The sequence below is a fragment of the Sycon ciliatum genome, chromosome 5 (genome assembly GCF_964019385.1).
Source record: "Sycon ciliatum chromosome 5, ocSycCili1.1, whole genome shotgun sequence".
NCBI classification, from domain to species: domain Eukaryota; kingdom Metazoa; phylum Porifera; class Calcarea; order Leucosolenida; family Sycettidae; genus Sycon; species Sycon ciliatum.
Window position 1 is genome coordinate 32496222 of NC_088647.1, and position 25123 is coordinate 32521344.

The 25123-nt window shown below is 46.7% G+C and overlaps 1 protein-coding gene across 1 annotated transcript; it reads right to left on the minus strand.

Annotated features, from left to right (window-relative positions):
* LOC135816724 (uncharacterized) lies at nucleotides 1–24988 on the minus strand. Its single transcript, XM_065329847.1, has 24 exons — nucleotides 24752–24988; nucleotides 22333–22456; nucleotides 20294–20925; nucleotides 19501–19713; nucleotides 17475–17646; nucleotides 16883–17082; nucleotides 16088–16240; nucleotides 15488–15571; nucleotides 14811–14924; nucleotides 13835–13924; nucleotides 13358–13503; nucleotides 12160–12227; nucleotides 11450–11525; nucleotides 10364–10523; nucleotides 9494–9564; nucleotides 9100–9196; nucleotides 8030–8125; nucleotides 7064–7233; nucleotides 5780–5862; nucleotides 3848–3941; nucleotides 3313–3346; nucleotides 2705–2796; nucleotides 1984–2064; nucleotides 1–677 (listed from the first exon to the last, which is right to left on the minus strand). The coding sequence occupies exons 1-24, from the start codon at nucleotides 24818–24820 to the stop codon at nucleotides 377–379; spliced, it is 3420 nt and encodes a 1139-aa protein (XP_065185919.1). The 5' UTR covers nucleotides 24821–24988; the 3' UTR covers nucleotides 1–376.
* Nucleotides 24989–25123: the final 135 nt, after the last annotated feature.

A 25123-nucleotide genomic window follows, 5' to 3' on the forward strand; every position in this document is an offset into this window, starting at 1 on the left:
ACTACATGTACTTCAAAGTACCAGCAACTTAATAATTCATAATGATCTGTATTTCAGGATTACCCAAATTCGGCTAACGCCTATCTGGGGGATCTCCCGGATTTGTGTATGTACTACATGTAGTGTAGTAACATACTTCAGGAAGCAAGTACGACATCTTGCCGATGAAACAGGCAAGGCAGAAGCACAAAGAAAGAAAACTGAGCTACCGGTACTCTATTTTTTAGTGTTCTAGTGTGTGAAATGACATACTGGTATTGTACTTGTATAGTATTGCTACCAATTGTATTAGCCTGCGTGATGTTGAACACAACTCAAAACACATACTAGCAGCCTGGTCTTGTCAACACATCTCTTTTAATCTGCTATCCGCTTTTCATCTGCTCGGCCAGTTCCTGTTGTTGTTCTTCTTTTTCTTCCACGCGCTCTGGACTGTCTGATGTGCGTCCACCTCGTGATACGGCGGCGGCACATCGCGCCACGTCTGCAGTTGCTGTCGCGGCAGCGCCGTGGACGGAGCAGGGCATGCTGAGTTCACGGCCGTGGCGATGCGTAGCGGAATCTCGCCGGACGGAATGGGCAGCAGCGCGGGTCTCCACGAACGGGCTGCCACCTGCCCTTTGTGACTGCAAGCTGGGTCTGAGGAGGTCTGCGGTAATGCAGCGTGTTGCCGTTTGCTGGTCACGGAGAGAAAACATAGGACAAACAGAGTGCGTAGAGTTGGCGAGCCATTCAAGATAGCCAACAGCTTCAACGGCTGAAAATGGATAATGCCACCATCTAGCATGCTGGAAATTTGCATGCAACTTATACGCCCACTCGAAATAACGTCAATGCTATAACTAGCACTCGTGCAGTCGATACATACACCCAAAGACCGTTTCTCGTTCACCCATACGTGCAAGCCACCCAGGGCGTCAACATTCACATGGTGCAGCTGAGGATTGTTTGTGTGTTCCGGCGGGTTAAAGGTTAATTGTAAGAATGGCAAGGCTACAGAGCAGCCTAAGCGTTCTTCTTATCTATACGGTTAACTGCACCACTCAGAAACACCTTCCGACGCCGCTGCGTCTTGACTCTTGACACTCGCAAAGCACTAAGACTGTGTGGCTAGAGGCTGTATTCTGTGAATGCATGCTACATCGTACAAGCAAGTATGCAGACTGAAAAGGTCCGCAATATCAAGAGAGCATAATCATGGTAAGTACTCTTGGCAATATGACATTGTATTATGTACAGTGAGGCTGGTACTGAGATGATGGCACCGGTTTTCAGTCTCTCACTGCCTATTTCGTAAGGTTGTGAGTACGTGTGTGACTGAAGCCATCTCAACTCAGAAGGTCCATGACACAATGCAATGGTCAGGCAGGGACGTCAGACACGCTACGGTCACTACTCTATTTACCGTACCCCTCTTTACCCCAGGCACCCCGTTACCGTACCACTCTTTACCCCAGGTACCCCGTTACCGTAGCACTCTTTACCCCAGGTACCACGTGAATCAACAAAATGCACTGTTTTGGGCTGTGTGTTTCGAAAAACGTTCAGAGGAGCCACCCCAATCCCACAAGTAAATTTTACTTCAGGTGGATGACTATACCACCCCAAAATACCTTCCGACCTTCCTGTCAGAGGACTATAGTGCAGTGTCTGCTCTAGGATTTCAAATGAACCGGGTACATACGTGCCTGGAACAACTCTTCCAACCGGGTCAGTCCCAGACACATTCAAGTGCGGCTATTGTGCATCAGGCAGCCCTACTGGGACTTCCCGATTGGCACTTTTTGCAAGCGGGTCCGAGTACCCCCAGCCGGGTCGCTGACCGGCTGACCCGGCTCTACAGCAGACACTGTTAAGTGTACCGGTTTTTGCATCGTCGCATCAAACTGGGGTGGAGTAGAGATTTTGCGTTGGTTAATATCTCCACTGGATCCAGTATGCGCGGTGTACGTAAACATTGCTATGTGCACTGTACAAACTCACTCGGCGACAGCACCGGAGCTCGCTTCCCACAGTATAGCATCGGCAGTGTCATTGTCCCTACCCGACTCGGGTATGCTGGACCTGCAGAATCATGCACAGACAGTGACACAAATTCATCCCAATGGCTGCTATCAAGAGTACATAACCCCAAGAGTGTGCAACTGCCTGCACAACCTCTATGCAGTGCTGCGACGGCAGAACTTCACATCACGTGACATGGTTCAAAAGGTTACACTGGCAAACAGTGCAAAGTGATCACAAGAGAGTTGTACCCAAAGCTGGGTTTCGTACAACCCTGTATCAAGCATGCACAGAGTGCAAATAATGTGTATGGGTTCATCACGTGATGTGAAGTTCTGCCGTCGCAGACCCCATAGCTGGAGTTGCACACTCTTGGGGGTTATGTACTCTTGCTGCTATGGAGAGGCTCGTGAAGCTGCATGACTCAATGATAGTCGATCTCCAGAAAGCTGCAGCCATTTTGTCAGCGCAGCTAAGAATGACTGGTTGAACTACAATGAAGTCCCCACTGTGTGTGTACGTGCGCGCGCGCGTGTGTGTGTGTGTATGTGTGTGTGTGTGTGTGTGTGTGTGTGTGTGTGTACGTGCCGTGATATGTAATCGGTATCAAACAGTAACTTATCAGTTGACACAAAGATTCCTGACTCTGATCCTAGACGTGGCATATTTGTGGCCTGAACTCAGCGACCAGTGCACTCACATGTTGAACAGCTTAGCGATCTCATCACGGACGGGATTGGGAGCGCTTGGGATATACCGGTGCATGCGAGCAGTAAGGTTGTACTGGCAGAGCTGGCGTCAAGGGCACACACACCAAAGAGAAAGCAGAACAGCACGGTCATGTCTTCCATGCTATGTAGGCATGGGCACTTTGTTATAATTTTTTAAAGAATGTGAAGATTTTTGCGTACGACCATCCTCAGTACAGCAGGGATCACTACTCTAGCACAAGCATACTGAACACTTCATTAAAAACTCTGTTTAGCAAACCCTGTGTGGTGCACAGAAAACGACAGTGGTCTTTCCCGACAGCAGGTCTTTATTAAGTGGGTGTTGAAACACGGTTTTGGTGTATGCGATGACCTTTGTCTTAAAAGACAGGTGTTCTCTCGTCGAAGTGGTTGTTGCCCTGAACAGATTTACATGGCAGTTACGTTTTCATAAAGGTGATGGTGACTACTGTAAATGACATGAGATGCATGCAGACCATGGTTGTCAGTTTGAAAATGAGATACGCTATGCTGGGGACCAGGGAATCGCAGTGGGCAGATACAACATTGGTTTCAAATGGCACCATTAGATGCATACCAGTTTAGCGTACTGAGGCAGGCACTCCGGCCACCTGCACATGACACAAGACAGAGAGAAAGGATCCAAGCTTTGGCCGTCTGAATAATTTTCTTGACCGGAATGCTAAACGGATGATAACGTCTACGTGGATCACGGTTTGTGCCCATTGTTCTCACCTCGCCCACGGCAATTGCCTCAAAAAGAGATTCTTTTATCACCCTTTCTTGCTTACACCGTTGTTGCACCCCCCCCCCCCCTCCCCCTCTCCACGCACACTTATTTGTTTACATACACAGATATTAGTAGAGTGGGGCGTGTTGAGGATAGAGCTTTCATAAAATGTTCATGAACATGTCAAAAATGACGTTCTTGAATTTTTGGTCGCAAGTGCAGTCGAACACACCTTCGTACTTGCGACTAAAATTCAAGGAAATCATTTGACATTTTGCCCCACATTTTTTTATGAAAGATGCACATAATTATGGTACACATGCAATGCACAAAAGATATGTTCTACACAATGTTTTAGTGACCGTGGATTGCCAGTACTCACTGTCCAACTTCACACATGCCCATGAAGCGCTTCCACAGGATGACGGCAAAATGCACGGCGGTCTGCAGGTCATCGCCAGCTGCACAGTCACCGCCTGCATGCAACACCAACAGAACTTGGGTGTTTACACCGGAGACTGGCTAGTCCTCGGTCCACGTGCGTTTATGTGCTGGCTGCAGTATTCAGACAGAATAGTCCTGCTGAATTTTTAAAGTCTGATTTTGACTGATTTTTAATGATAGCTTGCATGCCGTCCTACCGGTAGGACCACGGGTCCTACCGGTAGGACCCAAGAAATCGAGCTGCAAAAGTGCTTTTGGTTGAGAAATTTATTGAAACAATTGTTGAGATGAGATCTTTGTCAGGCAAAGTAATGGCGCAAAATGCAAGGCTATGTCCAGTGCATTGCGTATGCGCAATTTTATCGATTGTCAAAATGGCCGCACATAATCCTGTCGGTGCGCTAGCAACTCTGTCCAAAGTGAATTTTGACCATGGCACATCAATCGTGGTGAGATCCTAATGTTTTTATTAGCTTGCTAAGGCAGTGGAATGCATATTTTCATACTCAGTTTCCATGGTTACCATGGGCGGTTACCATGGATTTCCCCAGAATGCCTTGTGCGATCACGTCTAAAATTTGTGGAGTCCTTCATTAGCCCCTAAGCAACAGTCTAGGGTCAAGTTTTAGGTCAATGTTAGAACAGAGGCCATGCAGCATGTCTGTGTATGAGGGTCCTACCGGTATGTCCTACCGGTAGGACCGAGGTCTATGCAAGCTATCATTAAATGGCTCCAACCCCATTCTAAATTAAAGGGGAAGTTAAGGCAAAAATAAAAATTCACCAGTTGTAGTCTTCGGGGTGCTGAGTCGAATGGTCTTGGTCTGAGAAAGCTGAGACGCTCCCTTCCTACTTGAATCCCAATCGAACTCGCGCACTTCCACCGAAACTGGGTGACTGCGCCCTACTAGATGGGGATTTGTATGCAAAATGTCACTAAAAGCGCCATTTCGTTCTTATAAAAGCACGGATGACCGCGATTGGCCCATATGTTGTAGTCTTTTGGACGCTGAGTCGACTGGTTTTGGTCCTAAAAGGCTGCGATGCAGCGTTCCTCCTTTATTCCCAATCGAACATGGTTGAACAAGTGATCACGTGCTCCTGGGTGCTCAAATCACCTGGTCACCACGCCAGCAGGCGACAACTTTCACACCAAGGTTCAACTCGAGTTCAATTCGAGTGACAGGACTGCGCCCAATAAAAGGTCAAACAGGCTAGTAAGTTAGTTGTACCCTGCATGCACGGTGACCAGGTGACTGGCGTACGCAGGAGCACGTGACCGCTTGTTCAAGCATGTTCGATTGGGAATAAAGGAGGAACGCTGCATCGCAGCCTTTTAGGACCAAAACCAGTCGACTCAGCGTCCAAAAGACTACAACATATGGGCCAATCGCGGTCATCCGTGCTTTTATAAGAACGAAATGGCGCTTTTAGTGACATTTTGCATACAAATCCCCATCTAGTAGGGCGCAGTCACCCAGTTTCGGTGGAAGTGCGCGAGTTCGATTGGGATTCAAGTAGGAAGGGAGCGTCTCAGCTTTCTCGGACCAAGACCATTCGACTCAGCACCCCGAAGACTACAAGTGGTGAAATTTTTATTTTTGCCTTAACTTCCCCTGAAAGTGAGTTTTGGATGTGCTTCTCCATACATGTTACTACCGTACACCTGTCCTAGTTTCCTTATCCTCTGCCTTTCCAGCTTCAAATGTGTTAAAGGAAGAATTACTTGGGTCACACAACGCAGAGTGTACAATTGTTTTCACTACATCTACCACTATACTTGCACAAGTGAGAAGCCAAAAATTAGGGTGGCAGGTTTGGACTTTGGATGAAATGAATTGGCCACTATTCACGATGCAATGGTACATACCATGTTGATCTCCCTGCGGTAAATGCTTCAGCAGTGCATCGACTATGTGGACAGCCATGCGCTCGTCCAGTGTGTGAAGCCAGCTGAGAGAATGGCAGAATTGTGTACATATGCATACGTTCATATTTATTCATTTGTTTTCGCAACTTTTTTTGTGTGCAACTTCTCAAGGTGCAGTGCAGCAACAGTTGGTAGGTATGAAATAAGAGCAGAATCCCAGAGGCTCGCTCCCTCTCCAAGACAAAAACAAAGTACACATGTACTTGAAGACAGTATGTATAGTGCACTGAGACATGATATTCTGAGCAACTGGGAACCTGCTATAAAAGAGTGCGTGTCCGTGATGCCCATCTCAGGCCCAACATCAGGTCTCAACACAGCATGGACTAAAACTGCCCATCACAACTTGAAGTTTGTCTTTGGTTCACATCACGGGCTAGACACTACCAGTAAATAGTACAGAACATCACTGAATGCACTGCTGTTGTAGTGTGGTAATTAGTGTGTGTCGTGTGTCGTGTGTACGTGGTGTTGGTGCATGCGCGTGTTGTTGTGGTGTGAAAAGCAGTCTTCGTCTTGAGTTCATCATGTCTAGTTGTGGGTCAAACGGGTGTACCTTTAACTAACGAACGGGTAATTTTCTTAAAGGGCGGGTTAACGGGTACCCTTTAGCAGCCATGTATAATTTTTTGTGCAGTTTTCACATAAATCAAGAGTTTAATTCATCTGTTCTCGGGTTGCATTTTGATATTCGCAAATCGATTGGGGTCTGATAGTCGCAGGAGTAGATCTACTAGGTGCGAAAATGCAACAACAATGCAGACATCAAGCATGGAGTTGTAAATAATTGACTCCCGCCTGGAATACACGAACCCAGCAGTGTTGCTCCGTACTGACTGGTTCATGAAAATCCAAACGGGTACCCTTTTACTAACGGTACCTGAGATTAACGGTCGGGTACCCGGTACACCCCTTTGACCCCTAGTTTCGGCATCGTCGTGTCAACAAACAGTCTTTTTAAATGTAGTTACCGTCGTCCCATTGTCTAAGTGTGGAGATGACACGGGGCTGGGAGCAGGTGACTAAAGGTAGTCAGTCACAACACTACTACAGTTCTGGCCAGAGACATCTGTCCTAGTGGATAAATTAGTGCCGCGCTCGAGTGCGCAGAGTGTTGTGTGTGGCACTAGGGCCACATACCCCCCCCCCCCCCCCCCCCGTCCCCGGTGCTATTATATTCATGAGGTTGGGTTTCTGTGTCCAGGACTACTCACTGCAACTAACCTCTCAACCACAGGCGTGGTCAAAGCTTGAGCACACGACTGCTGCTGCTGCTGGGTTGCGGGCTGAGTGGCAAGCTCATCGATGATAGCCTGTGCCAGCGCTTGGTTAGCAGTCTTCAGCGCAGACACCGAGGAGAAGGTGCAGAGAACTCCAAGAGCCCAGCCACATTTCTATTGGAACGGCACAGACATCGTATGCAAGAACCACAGATCTGGTTCATACATGTACTTCAAGTACATAATCCATTGTCCAGGGTATGGAGTGTAGTTCTTCACAGAATTTGGACTTGCTTTAGAAGAGAGATGTACAGGAGTACGCTAAATCATGGTGCAAACTCAGACTCACTGTCACCCCGTAGATACATTATTGTATTGCTAATCTGGAGAAAGAAGAGGGGGAGGGAGAGAGAGAGAGAAGAGGGAGAGGGACAGAGAGAGAGAGAGAGAGAGAGAGAGAGAGAGAGAGAGAGAGAGAGAGAGAGAGAGAGAGAGAGAGAGAGAGAGAGAGAGAGAGAGAGAGAGAGAGAGAGAGAGAGAAAGATGGAAAGGGAAAGATAAAGAAGGAGAGAGGAGGGGAGAGGGTGAGGATGAGAGAGAGAGAGAGAGAGAGAGAGAGAAAGAGATTTGTGGTACATGTACTTTGGTACTTTTCAAGTACTTGCTAGCACAGCAATGGATGATCACATGATCAAGTGTATTTACACACAATAGTCATGTCATTGAAATAAATACAAACAAATACCGTTAAGTCTTGTATAAAAGCCGCACTTGAATAGAAGCCGCCCTCGAATAGAAGCCACAATTTTGGGCCCATCAAATCACACAGAAGCCTGGTTTTAGTGTTGGCATACATAGAAATACCTGTCTCGTATAGAAGCCTGCAAAATTTCACCAAGAAAGTCATAGAAGCCGCGGCTTTTATACAAGACTTTTTACGGTAACACAATGTTCAAAGTAATTACTTTACTTTAATCTCCAGCGCACAGAGGACAAGCAAGTCTTCGTGCTCAGGATTAGCAAAGAACTTCTCCAGCAAGATAACGCCGACCATGACGCGGAATCCCTGTCAGTGCGAAGAAGCCAAACAAAACAACAAGTCATGTAGTAACCCTCGATCATCACTTCAATGGGCTAGCTCGATGCCGGCTATGGAATTTGTCAATATTGAGATCCAGCTAGGTGTTATAGGTTGTTGTATATGTACTTGTACAGTGTGCACATGCATAATATCTGGTCGGGTTTTTGACGATTCAAGTTTCTGATCTGTTTACCGGTAAGGTCCACGGGTAAGATGCATACCCGATTAAACATGCATATCTGATCAGTAGTAATTACCCATGCGTACCCGATTACCCAGGAACTATAAGTTACGCTATGTTGTCCACTAACACCACCAGTTACTTGACAATCAGCTCATGTGATAAATCATTGCACAAAACTGACCGACGGTACTGACGTTCAACAACTAACTGGACATCAGCTCTAGCACGTCCTGGGTGTGCACTCCAACAGCCTCCCAACTTGGTAGGTTCTAAGTTATGACAAATCTCTTCTATAAACTTATCATCGGCTCTCCATCCGAGATTACCCATGCATACCCAATTACCAAGAGTTCATACCCCCAAGAGTGTGCAACTCCCGCATACCCTGTTGTCCGCCACAGAATTTCAACTTGAGGTAATGTTATACAATCATTGAATGTTCCTTGCACCAGTATTTTACAAGATTTGTGCAGCGTGTCAACGCATCACACGCTTTTCTTTGCATGATCTTGTACAGCACCAAATGGGGCTGTGCCAACCACAGACCCAGGATACGCGTATAGTGCGCACTGCACATTGCGTAGTGCGCATTGCATCGTGAAAACAATGTCAACTTGAAATTCTGTCGGGACGGCGTCCATAGTCGAGTTGCACACTCTTGGGGAGTTATGTACTCCTGCAATTTACCCATGCATAGCCTTAACAAAATCCATATGCTGCACGGGTAGTGAGTTCACGCAGCAGTACCATCAATATAAATTTCATATAGAGTTACCATATAATCGGGAATGCCTCGGTACAGCTTTGTTTCCGGGGCGATGCGGGATTCGGAGTCGCCAATATAGGCCACAGCATGGTGCATCAATGCCTGCCTTGGGAAAAGTACGACAAATAAAGAAACACATCCAAAATGTCCAAACAAACCACTTTGAAAGTTTATCACACTGTATTAGGGGCTGTTCGTCAGTACCAATGTTATCTCATGCTGCAAAACAATTTTTTTAATTTCTTCTTGTAAGGGATCTGGCTTTTCTCCCTCACACCCTCTCCTCCACCTCCCCGTAAAAAAATCAATAGGAGTCGGGCCTTGTGCAGTGACTGCCGGTATGGCTGTGTCACCTCACGATGTTGCACCACTACCTGTAACAAAGCCACCGCAGTGCACATACCTCATACTACAAGCTGGTGGCCTCTTCGCACCAGCACACTGCTCTGCAATAAACCATTTCATCAGCCTGCCCTGAAACATGACAAATTGAAAAAAGCAAACCTTCGTGTCAACATGTTTTACATGCACATGTCTGTAAGACAAAGCGTGTGTCTAGTATCAAACTCCACCATTGCCCTGGAAACAGAACACAGGCGATATGCGTAGAATGGTCTGGGACGTGTTGCAGATATACGCCAGGAAAACATCTCCCCGGAACATGCTGATGATCAAGGTTAAAAACTAAAATTGCAGTTTATTTCCCTGCATACTAGTAGTTAATTAAATAAAGTCATTATTTTACTTGTAGGAGTAGTACAATAATTACTTTGTCCACACCCTGCACAGTACAGTGATGGGCAGAGCTTCCTTAAACAATAAGGCAGAAGAACGATGTTTTGCTTGCCAGTTGCTAGGAAGCAAAATCTCGTTCGGCCTTCTCTGCAGTTCACGTGCTTCTGCGTCCACTGATCTACCAGTGTACAGAAATAGGGCTATAGACAAAGAACATGGCCGACGTCACATGACACATTCATGCAGGAATTAACTGGAGTTGGAAGCAACATGGCTGCTCCGTATGTCCGTACGTATGATATGATGCATGTACAACATTTCTACTCCGTCCAAAGAAAATGTTGACTGGAGAAAGATAATGCTGGGATAACGTTAGCCCTGGCTGGAGGACATGATTTCAGTGCAAACATCATTGCTACAAGGTTCAGCTTCGCTTCTTTGTGCTAGGCCAATTAATCCACAAAGGACGAAGCAGTGCTGTCCGCACACTGCAAGCGCTAGCGAATGCATCGGGTAGAGAAGCGATGTAAATACCTACATTGGTGTGCTGATGCTCCATTGATACCATGACGTGCACGGCAGCGGAGAACGTGACGTCGGCGCCGGCAGTGAACGGTGCTACAAACATTTGCGCTGCTGGCGACGACCTGTTGAACTTGACGACTTGAGAGATGAGGGTGACAACATCCAGAGCACTTCTATTGTTTAGGAAAGGGGAAGCAGAAAGCACAGATGGAGGCAATATAACATGACACCTACAAGTACAATTATAATATGTCCTCACAGCACTCTCCAAGCGGTCTCTGGGCTACATCAATTGCTGAAAAAGAATGAAAATTTCTATGGAGCTGTTTACCCCCCCCCCCCCCCCCCCCAGTCTAACATCGGAAGCCTTGCTCTATAAGTTCAAAGCTGCCCTCAGGAAATTTACAGCTGACCATGCTTATGCAATCAACGGAATTCCGCCACCTTGCAGTTGATTTTCCCCATTTCTCTCCTCATCAATCCCTACTTGTCTTTGTACATACATCTACATCTACTGTTCTTTCAATCAAATGAACCCCTCGATAGGCACATTGCCTTTGGGTCATTTCAAAATAATAAAATGTAAAACGGTTTAACCATCTGAATTTTCCGGTTAAGGCCCATCTTCAAATGGATGACTGCAGTAGAGTGCAGTGGATGTTGAGAGATGTCCATGATGTATTACCTACAAGTATAATTATGCGCCTGTGCCCGACGATGTACCGAATGCCACTTACGTACTCTATTCAGCAAGTTTAAAAGCGGCCTTGGGAACATTGCCTAGCAGATGCAGCCTACAACACGGCCCTAGAACAAAGGAGAAAGTCCACCGCAAAGGGTGAGTGGTGACGTTTTACCGAAAAGCAAAAGTTGGTTGTCCCGGGGATGACAGCTGGGGTACTAGAAGTTCTACTTTGAGCTAACAACTCTTTTTCGAGCTAACAGCAGTGCTAGTTGTTGAAGCTAGCAGGAGCTCTACTTTGAGTTTGAAACCATTTTTTTTTCGAAACAGCACTCCTGAATCCCAAAAGGCCCCGCTTGTTGACTTGCCTGTGTGAGGAAAGAGGCTAAACATGGGTGCACTCCCGTACAGACTTACCCGGGGGACGCCGCACGGCATACCAGTGTTCGGAACAAGCCAAGCACAGCGGAATATGACAAGCCGCCACCAATCTCTGCATGGATACATTAGGGAAACACACAGATTACCTGCACATGTCATACTACATTAAGCTGGTAAAGGTGTCAGTGCAACAAACAGCATCACATTTGTCCTAGAATGTCACACCAAATGAACTCACAGAGATGCTCGTTTCTCAACCTGATCTATACTCTTCTCTTCATGTAATTGTGACATATGAGATGTTGATTGCCTAGCTGCTTTCTCTCCTCTCTCCTCTCACCCAAGCCATTCAGCAAAAGCGAAGCTGTGGACGCAGCATGCTGCAGTTACACTTCAACGCGGAAACGCTTATAATAATACTCTTCACTGTAGCGTACGGGAAATGAAGCACAAATCAGGCTTCAGAGTTGAGGTGAGCTAGTCAGTTCCATTTTTGCTACATCTCTACTGGTGTACTGGGTCAAAAGAGGAATTTAACCAGAAAAATCTCTCACAAACCTCCCGCTGATGGTGCAGCGATGACGTACGCATGGAGAATGGCTAGTGGAATTGTGCAATGCCGCTACATGCAGTGGGGTTGAGGTCACTGATAATCGGAATGGCAGAATGCCGATGCTTTGAACTTCATCTTCTATAATGATATTCCAGCGGAAATGTCCAGACCCAGCTAAGTTAGTGGTACCTACCTTCCAAGTCTAGCAAGAATTTTCCAATACGCAGTAGCAGACCCAGATCTGACAGCTCAGTAAACCAGCTGGTCATGGAGATGAGCAGATGACGAGCACAACATAGCCACACAATTATCGGATTAGACGTCAGTTGTGCTAAGCGGAGCATTGATTTCTGTACTCCATTTCTCATTGCAGTATTTTCCTGTTTGGGGCATCAACTTGTCACATCGGAAACCATAAATTGTGTGATGATATTTTCGCCTGACTAGAAGAAGACAGCGTTCTCTGAACCAATACAGCCAGCATCCTGGTGTCTAATGCCACCGCTTACATGAAGCTGGGCACCGAGGGCAGGACTGCGTTCCCACCAACAATATAGCAGTGCAGCAGGAGAGATACCAAAAACATTTAAAACGACTATAACAGTTTATAAAGACCAGGTTGGTGTATGGCTTTTACACCAATACAAAAACAGGCGCCATGTAGTGCACTGTACGCGTTGAATCTCAAACTAAAGGAAACAAGGAAACCGGCGGGGCACAAGTTACGTGTTAAGAGTCCACCAACTAAACCCGGTTTTGAACAGTCAGACGTGCACAAGGTAGCACCAGCCCGACAAGGAGTACTGAGACATTCCACGGCAAGGAAGTGAGCTTGAGCACTGCTCGGTAGTGCTAAGCATAACTTTTGCCCCACCGTTTTCCATGTTTCCATTTAAAATTTTCATTGGCTCATCATCCGAGTGGTAAAAGTAAATAATTCCTTCTTTCCCCGGTACTACTACTAGAGAAATAAAAACAAAAAAACGGGTGTGCAATGGCAGCGATCGCGGAATTCCGACCTCATGAATAAAGTAGCGCCGCTGCGCTCAAGTCCGCAGAGCGTTGTGTGTGTGTGTGTGTGTGTGTGTGCGTGCGTGTGTGTGTGTGGTGTTAGGGCCCTGTAGCCCCCAGAGCTATGATATTCATGGAGTCCTGTTTCTCTGGCTAGGATTGTAGATGGCTACATCTTGAACTCTAAGATACGAGCTGCATGAGGTTCATCAACAACAATGATAACAAGACAACAACATACTGAAGTACCATTTACACGGAGACTCCCTTGATTTAGGCCAAGGCCTGTGGAGAATCCATAAACAGTAAATACAATACAAACACACTCCTAATGCTACGAGACGTCAGCTATGAATGCATGTCACACATTATGCACTCACGTCTGAACTAGGCCGGTGACGAGGGGAACGTCGAAGATGTGGCCCTGCTGCATGAGCTTCTGAAACATCCACTTGACGAACGGTCGCGATGACGTCAACTCCGGGATTGCAGCAATATGCCAGACTACCCAGTAGCACTTACGCTTCTACAGCAAATGATGTAAACACAGAGTTGATTGGGCAAACGAGAGTTAAACAGTTTGGAACGATGCTTCATAAAGCCGTGTTCACCTGAATTTTCTTCCTCGTCAGATTATTTCTGAAAAACAACAACAGAACTATTCCTGCACCCACCCATGTACCCCTGCCCCCACCCATGTACCCCTGCCCCCACCCATGTACCCCTGCCCCACACAAACACACGTATATAAGGACATACACCCACCCCTACCCACTCACAAACAAACGTCCATATGACTCACAAACTCATGACCCCACCCCCACCCCCACACATGCATGCCCGACAACCGGTCTCACCAAAAAGGCATCAATACACGTAGCAATCATCACAGGAGATTTCTTGTGTAATTGGCGAACTCCGTACGCGACCAGCAGCACCCGACCAATCTGGAGATGAAAGCACGCAACGCCAATGTCAATAGTAAGCATTGTGTAGCATTGGACCATCAATGCACATAGAAGGAACACAATCATGACAGGTGTGCATTCAATGGAAGTACCGTAATGTCGCGTGTAAAAGCAGGTGCTTACGGCCGTGTAAGCCGGGGTTCAAACCATGCTTCTATTCAAGTTATGCTTCTATTCAAAACACGCTTCTACGTCAACATCATCAGTGTACACTGTGCAGTGCATGCTGCCACGCATGTACTGTGCAAGTACTTGCACGCGTCTTTGCACAGACCGGCTTCTATTCAAATCGTGCTTCCGCGTCATGGCGCACTTCAAAAAATCGACTTCTATTTTTGAGTCATGCTTCTATTCGAGTCATGTTTTTATACGCGACACGGCGGTAATCAGTACTATGCTAGTCAGGAATCACACTAGAGCATATACCATGGCCAACCTCGGGTCGAAAACGCTGCTATAATTTCCGACTTGATGGAGCAGTTTACATGCCTACCCGAGAGAAAATGCAATGGCCGCCCTCAAGTCGAAACTTACAAGTAAAATGGTGCACTTTACACGCCAACTGGATACTGTAGATTTGAAGAACACCACTACAACAACATGTTTGAGGAGATCAGAGTGCTACTCTACAGTCATGTGGAGGCTGAAACCAGCACAGTTTGCATTCGGCCCTTTTCGGTCTACGCTTCTCGGTCACAGTTTTAACTTCTCAAACCAGAAGTTGGGGTAGGAACTTGTTGGCTGCCATTTATATTTACCATGTCTCAGGCTCTCAGCAAGAGTCTGTGTACGCGTGGGTGGGTGGGGTGGGGCAGGGGCTATGCGCTCTCAACTTGGGCTCAGTCTATCTATGCAGTTCAGAGACCTGTGGAGGAACAGACATATTCCGGTCGCTCTGATGCTTGAGGTCGGCGACTGTCAATGGCGTTTGCCACTTCGGCAAACATTCAGCCAGCAGCTCCACGCTCTCCAAAAGACCCTACAATCATACACGTAAACAGCAAAGACAACAACACATTCCACTGATTCTACACTTTATGCTTTCTATCCCACCAAGATCAAAATTTCAACCACAGCCCTACTAAGATATCTGTAACACAGGCTGCTCAGTGTCATGCACTGTCTCTATTATAAAGGCTATGTTATGCTCATGCTTCAGTTGTCATCCGTACGGAAAGAACTTACCACTGTCCTGATGAGATTTGTCAGCAGTGGCTTGTGATCGCTCAGGATGAGCTCGACAACTTATTAAGATGTAGCAAATCAGTGGCCAAAGTGGTTGAAACATCCTCTTGGTCATTTTCAATTTTCCAGATACTTCAGACATCCTTTATAGGCTTAGCCGGAACAGCGCATAAGGGTTTAAACCTGGATTGGTGATTTTCACATTGACTGCTTACGTCGCACACCTGGACAAGCTTTCAGGAAGAACCCAGCCCCCCCCCCCCCCCCCCACACACACTCTCTCACTCGACAGCGCCTACAGTGAAACATTGAAAAACGACATCGTTGTAACAGTTACATACGAGTATGTGATCGTACCTCTGCGCGCAAAACAAAACCAGAGCCATTGCAGACCCAGTCATCAGACACGATCATGGATATTAGCCAGCGGAGCAGGACATCCTGGGTACGAGGTGCATATTGGATATGTGAACATCCATGCAAACAGAAAAATGGGATTAATACCGCCCAAAAGTGCTTCTTCGTAATAAGGTACGAGTATTCAAGTGTTTGATATCAAATGATTCAGTGAAAAACAGAACGAGTTTTATTTGACCCACCTGAGGAAACTCAACACAAGCCCCTGACGTATTGTTGTCTCCTACATTCATCAACATTAAACACATGAATAAGCCCATTGCGCAATGACGTAATTTGTACCATAAACACCCCACACAGCCACCTGGGCATGGTCGTCTGGGGTGTTGAACAGTGCATTGCTGATCCCAGTGTACTCACATGCATTACTCATACCTTCCATATTTGGCAATGCACAATGGGCTTATAGACATTGGCATCATGAAAAAGTCAGTAACACTAGCCGATAGGGTTACCATGGCTACCCATGTAACTCTTAGAAGGGTACCCAAACCCGATACACAAAGAAGAGGTCACCGGACACAGCGCTAGTCTCCTTACCCAGCTAGCTAGACTGACATTGTAGAACAGACTCTGCAGTACGAGTACCACGATGGCGTCCGGGTCGACGTGGCCGGGAACGGTCGACGGAAGCTCACCGGAAACATCGCCGCTGCAAACCTCCGACACCGGTGCTGCCGCAGACAGCATGGGCTGCACAACAATAATATGAGAATGAAAGCATCATTGAGCAGATAACTATTTACTTGCATATTGCGACTTGTAAGTTTGAATACTCCGGCAAGGTACATTCCGGCCTGGTTTAAATCCGGCTTTGGAATTTTTTCATTGCTATTAGGTTCTGCCTCATTTCCTCTGTGCTGCGCTGATGAGTCCACAACAGACGAAACAGCATGCTGTCCGCAGGTTGAGTATTCGTATACTGCAATAATATCTACTGCATAGCAGTGATTCGTCCGTTCGGTTGACCGTATGTTGCCATGTTGTATGGTCATATCTGCAACTTTTCATATCTCTCAAATAACTTTGTCAATAGCAATGTCAATAGCAACTTTGCAGTTCAGGGGTCGAATTCCGATGAAGTTGTGAAGTTGTGAAGGAATTAATTTGCATCAAAATGACAGATCAAAATGACAGATCTAATGTACATCTAATGTAGTTCGTAAATAATCGACGAGGTTTAAAATGGTAATACAAGAAAAAATCCCGCCGTCGTCATTATCATGACTTCTTTGTTGTACGGTGATGACGGCGGAATTACTTCTTTTTATTGCCATTCTAATGTAGTTCAGAGATCAGAATACAGCAATGGCTGGATAAGCACCACAAACTAACCCCCGAAATGTCAGCATTGTAGCTGCACAACCGCCGGAGCAGCAAACAGAAGTGCCAGCGTGTCAGCAGAGCCACCAGGGACGGAACGAAAGACCACGGCACGTTGGCAATGTCCTCCTCGCCAAACGACAAGCGAGGAAACTTGTAGCGAGTAGTGTTCAGTAAGAAATCGACGGCAGACGGCAAGCCTTCTTCAGCACCTGGTATGAGAAAATGAGCGCAAAGTCATCCATTTTAATGCATTGAGGGCCATCCACAAATATCGCCATTTGGGATTAGCGACACACTCGACTCTCTCTCCCTACCTCCCTCCCTCCCTCTCTCGCCATTTGGGATTAGCGACACACTCGACTCTCTCTCTCCCTCCCTCCCTCCCTCCCTCCCTCCCTCCCTCCCTCCCTCCCCCCTCTCTCTCTCTCTCTCTCTCTCTCTCTCTCTCTCTCTCTCTCTCTCTCTCTCTCTCTCTCTCTCTCTCTCGCTCTCTCTCTCTCTCTCTCTCTCTCTCTCTCTCTCTCTCTCTCTCTCTCTCTCTCTCTCTCTCTCTCTCTCTCTCTCTCTCTCTCTCTCGCTCTCTCTCTGCCCTCATGCTCACGTTTCCTGATTCCCAGTTGCATAATGGTCGACGGACTGATGTCTGGCATCTTGTAGGTGGCACGGATACTGGGCAAGAAGAACTTCTTGTAGCGTTGGCGTTCTCCTGACCAGGGCCGAAAGCGACTGTGAGCGTGACAGTGGGCGCAGCGAGGATCGCGCCACTGGAGGCACTGGGAAAACAAATAGGATCAAGATTCTTCGTCATTTTGTGAGAGCTTGGGCAATGTTTGTCCAGGAAGGAAAGCAGCAGTGCCTGTTTTTCCTGGCGAAGTACAATGAAAATATACCAACCAACAAATCAACCGATCAAACAAGATGCAGTACAGGCACTCACGTACATGTCCGTTGTGCCACCTCAGCATGCAAGTGTACAGTGCAGTGCAGGTAAGCATTAGCCTGTGTATGCACCGGTAACATCATACGCCTTCATCAATGACTGAAACATGGCCTAGACATACTAGCTCCTATGATTGTGTCTATACGACCATAGTAACTGAAGAGCTTGATAGCAAAGTGCCGCCTAGACCAAATTTTCGAAATCCATTCTTTTCTTTGGAATTTTCCAGTCAAACTAGCCATGGCCTCAAACATTTTCTTGACCTGAACTTAGTGTCACATGATCACAACCTTCATGTCTTTGATCCAAGCCATACATGCAGTGTTGATGGGTTTGACCTTTTCTCAAAAGTACTGTAAAAGCCATTATTCTAACGAGGCGCATATATAACGATTTCCCAAAATCGACTAGTTTACGTGTAACAAAGGTAACGATTCTCACTCATTCTCAACGTTCAATAGGACAGTATATGTATCGATTTCTGTATAACGATTTCTATTTTAACGACAGATTTCTCCTCGTTAACTTCGTTATATATTATATATGGCTTTTACAGTATGACACAGATGTACAGTTAATATCGGATATAGCGTGCCCCTTTGATTTTCGAAAATGTATCACTATATCCGGTGCATCACTATAGCCGATTTGCATGTTTGACCGACACATGGCACATGACTGCACATGAAATGATGCGTACACGCTGGAAAAAGCATGCTGAAAGTGCATGCATGCTCCGCGGACTGTGTACCGTACCGGTGCATGACACAGAGCAGTGCATGGCAGTGCCGTACGAGTACAGACTGTACATGTACTAGAACTTCGATACATCATGTTATGGCATGGCTGCTTCTTCAGCGTGTTCTCCAAAAAAAGCCTGAGCTGGATCCGTGCTCACGTAGATCGTAGATCTACTCGGTGTCCAACGAGTTGCGTAGAGCCAGAAATAGACATGAGTGGCTGTGTACGTGAGTTGGCAACATCATCGTGAGAGGCAACACAGCCAGAAACGGACAAGAGCATGCAGAAAGATCACTCTTGATCATTATATGCGATATTTTCCTGTACATTTGATATGGTTTGCTTCCTGAAGGCCATCACAATAAGCGATATATCGGTATAGCCGATAATAGTGTATATAGTGATATTTTAGCTGTATTTTTTCAGATTTGATTTTGATTTTGACGTGTTCTATCACTATAACCGGTATATCATTATATCCGGTCACTTTATAAACGATACTTACTGTACAGTGGAACTCACTTAGTACGCATTCGGTCACTGCTATTACATAGTACAATCATTGTCCGGAGCAGTACTAATCCATGTTAAAACAGGTTCGGATAAGAAGTGCAAGTACCTTGGATAGTATGCACACTAACTATCCTGCTGACCATGGGGGACCGGGTAGTCTTAAAAGAGCTCTACTGTAGTGTTACTGTAAAACCCGTAAAAGCAGAAATTTTCGGTGGTGTAATTAATTTTTTGGTATTCTCCAAAATCGGCGGTTTGGTGCAGGGAAATTTTTGGTAAACCTGTTTTTCGGGGAAGTGTACTATACCAAAATTTTCGGTGCGTTTTGTTTTCGGTAAAAATTTCGGCACCGAAGTTACCGAAAATAGAACACCGTCGAAAATTTCTGCTTTTGAAGTATTCGAAATTTAATTTTTTTCCACTGCAGGATTACCTCGGATGCTTTGCAGTCACAGACGTAACAGTAGCACAGCGTGCAGTACTTGGCGTTGGCGCGATGCGACGCGTAGCTCAGCATACCCTCGATGACGTCCATGTTGGCCGGCTGGCTGCTCTCACCGTCACCCTCTGCCACCACGGGCATGTGGTGAAACGGGTGCATTGGACAGCAGCTGCGAGGATGAGGCCAACCAATGGAAGCCGGTGCCTGAAAATAGGTGATAGAAGTCAACCTAAGTTAAAAAAAGCACTCAGATGGCGAGCCAAGAGTATTAAATTGAAACATGGAAAACATCGGTTCCTAATCTGGTCTAGTTAGTGGATTCTCTAATGCATAACCTGTGCCCCACTGTTTTCTTTGCCCTGTTGTTTTCAATTTGAGTTCAAGTAGTCATTATGCTACAGGTAGAAACAGACACTGTTGTTGTTGTTGTTGTTGTTGTTGTTGTTGTTGTTGTTGTTGTTGTTGTTGTTGTTTGAAATCTTATATTCTCACGATGGCCTGTGGCCAATAAGAGAAAGCTGTTGTTTAAAATCTTTTATTCTCATGATGGCCTGTGGCCAATAAGAGAAATTTGTTGTTGTTGTTGTTGTTGTTGTTGTTTCAAATCTTTATTCTTGTTGTTGTTGGTGTTATTGTAGTTGTTGTTGTTGTAGTTGTTGTTGTTGCTGCTGCTGATGTTGTTGCTGTTGTCGTCGTCGTCGGCGTTGTTGTGGTTGTATACTTTATTTAAAGTGGGTATAAATACACGGCATGAGCCTAACAACAGTGTACCCACTGACCGTACCTGCTCCTTTACCACCTCCACCGTACCCGCAACGCTCCGGCTGTCGTCGACGTCACTCTCCATCAATGGCATGTGACTGCTGCCACTGCCGTCGTTGCATTCCAGCAGCGGTGGTGGGTCGGAATGACGCTGCGAAGTTGCAGCTCCCCCGTGCTGAGCGCTACTGGGCGACGGGCCGGCATACGGAGAGGGGCCGGTTCTCTCCTGGCGCTCGCGAACGTGCACCAGGTCGGAGAAGCTACGCTGCTGCCCAATGTTTGCAAAGTGTGGCACCTGAAGAGATGGTGGTGGTGATGTGTCACGATTCGTCATACCAGGCTTGCCGTGGCTGTTGACGGCAGATGATGGTAAGTCGGTTCCGTTTAGGTCACCGTGTTGATGATTTGCACGAGTGCTAATCATACGAGGGTTTGATGCAGTAGTATTACTGTGGGATTGGTGGCCGTCGTTAGTCTCGCCATCGCTACTTCCGTCAGTTGAAACTAAGCCCTCGTCACTATCACTGTCTACAGCTTTGCCATTTTGGTCTCTACTGGTTGGTGACATCTCCGCGTCGTTGTTGACAGTACGTGACCTGCCAGAGGAGGTCTGCACTGCTGCTCGTGCTCTGGCCTCATCTTCCTGAACTGCACCTGACAGATGGAGAAGTGATACACAGTGAACCCTGTGTGATATCAGCGCTACATGTCATCAGACAAAAGCGAGCTTTCCTTCTATCGACTCAACCTTATCGAACCAGTCGTTTCATCCCATAATCTTTACAGCTCTGAGTTGTTGGGTGACGAGGCCATTTCTAAATCCAATAAATGGTACATTTGGTACAGTCAGCAATTATTTACAATTGGCCACCGTTTTTCCACCGAACAAAATTAATGGACTGTCAACATCAGGACCCGAGCCAAGGTCCTTCACTACAAGCCGGCGATGCTCACACATTAGTAATAAACATGATGCCGTGTTACAGTACACCATGTCAAGGCAATATGCTTACTCAGCCAAGAGAACATCTGTATCCATTCCATAATAGCTTCAGACACCATTGGCATACTGGCACACATCCGATTCCCCGTACTCACATATTTTCTCGGAAAGAGTGACCTTTACGAGGAGGGGACAGAAGCCGTGACATTCATTATACTTCTGTTCAGCCACAATGAGGCAGAGTGTAACAGTACAGCATAGGGGGATAGGATAGCATATCACTGATGCACACATAGTTACCACTGAGCTGGAAACCATAATATGACCAAGACGTCTCACGATATATCTCAAACAGTTTTAAACTCCTTTACACTCAGCCATAAACTACAACTTCAGCTGCCATGCCCTTTGTGCTGTGCCGTTAAGCTCAATAATGGAATGCTGCAACCAAAGAAGTATTTCGGCTAGGGTAGGTGTTATCAGCACCAAGATAGACAAGGCAGTGCCTACAGCTGGTGTGCATTCACTGTAGTTATCTGAACACACCTGGGCAGTCAGCGCCCCCTCATGTACTAGTACATGTATATGCACAGACAAGCCAAACTGCCCTCTCTATACTCATTCATTGGTTTGATGGAAAGATGCAAATGGGAAAAGTCTGAAGAAAAATTTGACTGTCACAACCAGGACTCGAACCAGGTACCTTCACTTGAGGCCAGCCATGCTCCAACCACTGCTCAGACTAATAATTATTCACACACTAACACCAAGAGTAAATAACCCCCCAAGAGCGTGCAACTCTGCATATGGGGTCTCCGACGGCGAAACCTCACATCACGTGTCTCAGGTATGTTTCGTTCTATGTGCAAACGTAGGATAGCGTGCACGCAACCCGAATATCTGCCATGATCACGATAGTCATGCTGGAGATTTGCATACGCGCAGTGAGTTTCTGTCAGAGAGGGCTTTTTTATTACTCCGCTTCTCGCTAAAAATGGGCTTGAAACGTACAACTGCGACACTGCACAACGTGATGTGAGTTTTCGCCGTCGGCGAATACCATAGAAAGGGTATCAGGAGTTGCACACTCTTGGGGGGTTATAAACTCTTGCACATACCTTTTGCAGTGGTGGTCTCAGCGCACTGTTGATCAACCGCGGCACTGTTGTGAGTGCTGTCCTCTTGGAGGAGGTCCAGGTCGTCTCCATCATAGTCCAGGAGATCAGCCGTGTCATCGCAAAACTGACAAGAACGGCAGACGAGAAAGGCATTGCACAGTAGCCACACATCAAGACGAATACACATGTCTGTACACATGTCTGTACACACGTCTGTACACATGCATGGGCATCCACACTGAGAAAGGGCAAGCCTGCCGGAAGGCGGTCGAAGTTGGTCCGGTTTGGGGGGGGGGGGGGGGTCCGGGGGATCTCCCCCGGGCATGTTTGGAAAAATCCAGTCAGAAATAGCAGAATTTAAGTTTTCAGAGCTCTAGAGCCCACTACAAGGAATAATTTTGCATGGATATCAATGTACAATGTATGGCCTACTATAGGAGCATGTACAAAATTATGTAGGTATGCATGATCGATAATACAATGTACATGTACCCAGAATTTTCTCTCCCTGGTTTTAGACGAATCCCAGGGGGTGACCTGAGCCAGAGTCGGTCCGGTTCCGGCGGCCCTGAAGGGTTATCATCTCTAGAGGCGTGGAGCGGTAAGCTAGGGGTGATCCGGCTTATTCACACCCACTTCAACCAGGGTGATGGTAAGGAAACCAGCCAGGTTTCTCAGGCATAGGCCTCGTCAGTCATCGTTGACTCGACAGGGATTTCCAAGTCATGTACAGCATGCAAGCACACTGGAGTGGGCCGGTTCCGCTTCGGTTGCCCAGGGCAACCATGCCCAACACAGGGCCAGTCCTTGTACAGCATGTTGCGGTAAGGTTCATTTATGACAGCAAGAGTGCATAAACAGAGTATGCAACTGTGATTATGGGTCAGTGCGCGGTGCGCTGCCTTCATCACGCTCTGAAAGCATGCATTCAAACTCACAATTTCTCGTACGAGCCCATCTGTTTTTGCTCGATTCGTTCCAGTACCTACGCGATCTCTAAATTCTGGCATGTGAACTCCAGTTCCGTACGAAAGTTCATTTCAAAGCAGAGGGAAAGTGCGTCGTTTGATTTTCCGCAGTGCGCGGACTGCAGCTGAATGATGTAATGAAGGCAGCGCGCCACGCATCTGGCCCGTAGAAAAGAGATCACAGTTGCATACTCTTGTGACTCTTGATGACAGGCATAGACATCGCTGAGGCCACTCAAACACATTGTTTATTAGTTATTACTGTCGTAAGGTCTTCGGCCCAAACTCGGAAACGAGGTCGAGTGGACAAAGGCGCTAGTGAGTGCCTGTTACATGTCTGTCAGGGGCGTCGGAACCGGTGCGGCAGGTGCAGTTCAACAATTTTATCTTGTTATTCAAGCAATAAAACCGTGGGATTTTTGCCTTTTGACCCAGTTTTCCAAAACAATTCAAGTTCCCGGGGGAGGGGCCCCCGGCCCCGGAACAAAAAGCGGAATGCCTTCTGACTCCCCTGTATGCGTGCATACACGCAGGCTGGTACTGCATTGTCAGGCCCGCCGGAACCGGTCCGGTTGGACAGGTTATTACCGGACCAACGTTGCGGCCACCAACATGTGTTTAGCACTGTGGAGTAGTCATGGCCCAAATTTGCTCGGCCTACATCGATATTTTGCCGCACCATTTTGCCACAACATTTTCGATATTCTGCTTGGCATTTCCTTTCTCCGTCGGTATTTTGCTTTGGTTTTGCTCGAGATGAAATGAATTTTAGGGAAAACTCAACGATAATTGTCGCTGATGACGATGATATTTTTGATTGAGCTCCTGCTGCTGCTCAACTTTCCACTGAAATGTAGCCATGAGTCTGTTTTCTACAGCTTTTGTGCTTGTTTTCAACCTTGGTGACTGATTGTGTTGGAAAAGTCCCTAAGAAGCCTTGGATTTTTCGAAAAGCCCACCAAAACTCGATATTTTGCTCAAAACTTGCCGGAAACTTGCGCATCCGATATTTTGCTCAAAGAATTGCTAGCAAATTTGGGCTTTGACTACTGTGGAGGGCATATGTCACATGATCCAACATTTCGATACCCGAAGTATGAAAGGCCACAGTCATGTGACTACCGGACCAATCAAAAGCTGCTTCCGGCTGTCCTGATTGTGGACCTGGATCCGGCATGCTTTGCTGTGAACGGTGTTAGTTAGTGCTACCCCTTTCTTTACGGTCCCAACAGCATCATGCACATTTTCAGTATTTGACTAGACTTTAATACAATGACTGTGTGCTGGCCTTCAATTGTGCTACCAAATATGGCCCAAAAGCAAACACCGCTCTGTTTATGGAAGTGGATTGTGCTGACAAATACGTGACATGCAAGTGCATTTCAAAAGTAAAATATTGCACTGTAGTCTGTAGTTTGAAATAGTGAAGAATAGAAGTTAGTTGAACATACCTCGTCTTCGCTCCAAACACATGACGATGTTCTCTGACAGTTGAAGATTTCGTCACGTTTGAAATCCATCACTGGTACACCAGACTTGGTCGAATCGAACAAGACAGTACTCCAAGATTGGCAAGAAGGTTGATACTAGTACCGGGAAGCCAACATGGCAACTCCAGCACCGTGTTGACTCGGCTGTGTCGAAAGTCCTTCGGCTTGTATCCGCAGTCCCAGATCATCCATGCTTGATCAGAGTAGAGCTGAGAGAAAGAGAGAGGCAGAGACATGTCATGTAATGGAGACGCCTTGTCGTCCGGCTTGCAGTAGTTTGTAGGTAACTGGTTGTACGCGTCCTCTGAGCGTGCAACGCGCAAAATAGTAACC

Bases quoted from the DNA above. Each gene is read 5' to 3' on its own strand.
- LOC135816724 (XM_065329847.1), bottom strand. From the start codon at position 24,820: ATGGATTTCAAACGTGACGAAATCTTCAACTGTCAGAGAACATCGTCA. The intron at 20,926-22,332 runs GTATGTGCAAGA...TCCATCTGTCAG, and splicing joins TGAGACCACCACTGCAAAAG to GTGCAGTTCAGGAAGATGAG. The intron at 17,083-17,474 runs GTGAGCATGAGG...TTCTCATACCAG, and splicing joins GCAACTGGGAATCAGGAAAC to GTGCTGAAGAAGGCTTGCCG.